The sequence below is a fragment of the Papaver somniferum genome, chromosome 6, assembly GCF_003573695.1.
Source record: "Papaver somniferum cultivar HN1 chromosome 6, ASM357369v1, whole genome shotgun sequence".
NCBI lineage: Eukaryota > Viridiplantae > Streptophyta > Magnoliopsida > Ranunculales > Papaveraceae > Papaver > Papaver somniferum.
The window spans coordinates 50,090,675-50,094,487 of NC_039363.1; the positions used below are offsets into that span (position 1 = coordinate 50,090,675).

General features: G+C 34.9%; 1 protein-coding gene across 1 annotated transcript; it reads left to right on the top strand.

Moving 5' to 3' along the window:
- The first annotated feature begins 885 nt into the window (after nt 1-885).
- On the top strand, nt 886-2,591 carry LOC113290794. The gene is made up of 3 exons (XM_026540382.1): nt 886-939; nt 1,390-2,193; nt 2,295-2,591. Exons 1-3 carry the CDS (start codon nt 886-888, stop codon nt 2,589-2,591), a joined length of 1,155 nt encoding a protein of 384 aa, XP_026396167.1.
- Nucleotides 2,592-3,813: the final 1,222 nt, after the last annotated feature.

Below are 3,813 nucleotides of genomic sequence, written 5' to 3' on the forward strand. Positions count from 1 at the left end.
ATCAGCACCATTCTTCTTTGATTCTTTTGTCCTTTATTTCAGAAACATCACCACAATCCAACTTTATCTCTATACCAAATTGACCCCTGTAATTCGACATATATATATTAATCAATTGTGGCAACATCAGAAAGATCTTATGGATTAAACCCATCATCAGTTTCATACTCAAACCCATCATCTTCTTTGTTAATTCACAATCTAACTCATTACTAATTTAAATTTCATCTCAGAGATCCTAATTTCACTTTCAGTTCATCAATCATCTTGAATCTCGAGAATAACTCCTCGTTGTACTTCATGTCAGCAGCAGCAGCTTCGTCTTCTCTATGAAAATCGAAACCCTAATTCCTTCTCTCGTCCTGATTCCTTCAACCATCTTCAGTTCCTTAATTACTCATCATCATCAAGACAATTAAACCATCAGCAACGTCTGTGGCATAATTCCATCTATCTACTGTCTCTAGATCCCCCTTTTGATATTCATTCAAAATTTCAAACTACAACTACGTACAGATTCACCATCTTCTTCTTCTCTCAGATTTCGAACCCTAAAAACCATGATTGCTAAATGGGGATACTGGGATTAGCAGGGGGGATACCATTTGAGTGATCCAACGGTCATGATCAATTTTATTTTTTGTCTTATATGGAATGGTACCCCCCCGCTGAAATAATTGGCATCAGCCTTTAGCAATCATGCTAAAAACTCCAACCACCTTCTCAATTCTTCGATTCATAGCGAACCCCTAACCCATTTCACTTTTCCATATCTCAATTTCAGGCTGCTACGCATATGTTCTTCACTCTTCAGTTGAGATTCGAGAGGAAAAAAGAAGAAATGGAAATGAGATAGACTAAAACAACAGATAAAACCTAGCGTAGATGGATAGGATTAACTTATGTGGAAGGTTATTATTAACTGGTACTTGTGGTCTGGTACTGGCTGGGAATAAGATAGAACCGTTCCATGTACCCACTCTTCTACGGGTTCTCATTTTCATTCCCGTTCTTTGTACCCCATAAACCGGTTCCGATCTGATTTTCCCGGTTCCAAGACGGTTCTTTGGGTAAGGCTAGTTCTTTTCATGCCTAATGGCGTTAGAGGGTTAGGAAATGAGCCACAGATAGCACTTCGTCTGTGAATCGGTAAAAAGGGCGATTAACTCAGTCTTCAAATCGGCCTTCAACTCGTTCATTTAATTCTTAATCTTCATCGATTCTGCTAAGAGTTTAATAAATTTCAGGTGAATTTTCAGGTTGGTTCAATGATTGGTGATAATAATTAGTACGATTAGTTGGTTTTAATTGAATAAGATGACGGAATCGAAATCTGGTTCTGGGTCGAAATAAACCTTTTCTGCAACTAATTTTAGTGAATCTTCAAAGATTATTTCTGATCTTCCTGAGTGTGGTACACATGGAACTTCTCCTTTTCTTTTTATTACCGATGATATAATTGATGATTCCATTGGTGAATGGGAATTTAGTTTGATTGGTAGATTGGATCTTGTGACTTTAAAATTTAAGATTGCAGAATCAATACTTAGAAGGAAGTGGAAATTAAAGGGTCATGTTCAGCTTATTCCTCTAAGTAAAGGATATTTCATCATCAAATTAGATAATGAAGAGGATAAACTGTATATCTGGGCTGGAAATTGGACTGTTGAAGAGAAAAATCTTACTGTTAGGAATTGGGAGCCAAATTTTAACCCTGCAGCACAGAAATCTACTTCAGCATTTGTTTGGGTAAACTTTCCTAGTCTTAGTATTGAGTATTGGAAAGAGAAGATAATTATGCAAATGGGTAAAGCTCTTGGTAGACCAATTAAGGTTGATGAAACTACCCTGAAAAAGGAAGCAGGATTTTATGCAAGTGTTTTTGTTGAGATTGATCTAACTAAGGCCATTCCAAGTAAAATTTGGGTTGAATATAAATATGGTGGTTTTGTTCAAGCAATTCAAATTCCTAGTTTACCTAAGTTCTTTAATCATTGTCAATTAATAGGTCATTATGTTGCAGAATGTAGAAATAATAGAAAGGAACAGGAACAAACTGCAGAAGTCAATGCACCAAAGCAAGTCAAGCAGATTTGGAAGAAGGTTGAATCAAAGAAAAATCAGACTCCATTTAAATCTGGTTATGACATATGTTTCAGTACTCCTTCAAAGTTTAGTGAGATGGAAAAAAAAGTGAAAATTTACTGGATAGTGATGAGGAAGTTGATGCAATAATACCTCCTATTCCAACAAATGAAGCATCTACAAGTGATATTAATTCAGGTAAATTTCAGATATTGCAAGATATGACTGAAGATATTTTCAATTCACATGTAGATTTTCCAATACTAAATGTGGAACAAACTCTTAAGGCAGCTTCAAGTGCACCTTCAATAAATGAAGTGATTCATATTGTTCCTTCAGTAGAAAAAGAAGTTGTTCATATTGAAGTTCCAAAGATAAAACAGAAAGCAGCTAAGCATATAAGTATCATTAAAACAAGAAATCAAGTGTCAGGCTTAGGGAGTAAGGATGTTCAAATTGGGAAGCTGGGAGGGAGTAATTCTTCTCAACATCAATCAAATCAATGAAGATTCTCTTCTGGAATATCAGAGGTCTTAGGAGATCTAAGGCCAAAGATAAACTGAGAAGTTTAGTTCACAATTTTTGTCCTTGTTTGTAATTTTAGCAGAACCAAAAGTTCAACATTCTGCTGATTTTTGTAAGAAACTAAGACTTAATGGCATGCACTATGAAGCTATTCATAACTCAAATGAATCAAGAAAGGGTAATATTTGGATATTATGGAGTTCTTCTATTCAGAGGCCTTCCATTATTTCTATACAGATCAATTAATAACTGTTGAGGTAGGAGGTGCACTTATTACTGGAATTCATGCAAATTCATTAACAGTTAATAGAAGAGATTTATGGTGTGAAATGGAAGATGTCAATCCTTTAAATAAACCATGGCTTGCAATTGGATATTTTAATTTTGTTCTTAGAGAGGAAGAAAAAAAAGGAGGATTGAGACCATTGAGATTATAAATGATGGAGTTTAACAACTGTGTAAGGCGTAGGCAGGCCGACTAAAATCCATGTCTTACTTTCGGGAGTTAACATTGTCTCCTACTCACCCGACCCGGTACTTGTTACTGGAAAAGGGTTTTGGTCTTTGGTCTTTGGAGTTTAACAACTGTTTACATAGCTGTGGATTAATGCAAGCTCATCATTCTGGGATGTAATTCTCTTGGTGCAGCAACAGAGCTGGAAAAAAAAGGATGGTATACAATTTAGACAGGGAAGTTTATAATAATATATGGCTTGATATGTATCCTAGTTGTACTTATAAAGTAGGATCAAGATGGGTGTCAAATCATAGTACCTTGTATGAAGGAAATTATGACATTCCTAAACCAATAAATGTTCCATTCAGAGCTCTAAAGCTGTGGAAGAATCATTTTGGATTTTTACCACTTATTAAAGAATCTTGGAGCAAGACAATAAAAGGTAATCCAATCTATATTTGTATGTGCAAAGTTAAGAGACTGAAAAATTATATAAAAGAATGGAATTGGTCAACTTTTGGAGATGTTAATAAATCTAAAATTAGCATAAATTGAGGTAATGAATACTTCTATTGCTTCTGATCAAGAACCAGATAATAATTTTCTCTTAAATAAGCTTGTGACAGCAAGAGGCAAATTGGAAGTGTTAGCTCAGCAACAAAAGAAAATTATTCAGCAAAAATCCAGAGTAATGTGGCTAAAAGATTGAGCCTATAATAACAATTTTTTCCATGTTAATATGAAAG

Excerpts from the sequence above, each read along its gene's own strand:
- LOC113290794 (XM_026540382.1), top strand. The coding sequence starts at position 886 with ATGGATAGGATTAACTTATGTGGAAGGTTATTATTAACTGGTACTTGT. Across the intron at positions 940-1,389 it reads TAACTGGTACTTGTGGTCTG|ATTATTTCTGATCTTCCTGA; the intron begins GTACTGGCTGGG and ends GAATCTTCAAAG. Across the intron at positions 2,194-2,294 it reads TTAGTGAGATGGAAAAAAAA|ATATTGCAAGATATGACTGA; the intron begins GTGAAAATTTAC and ends GGTAAATTTCAG.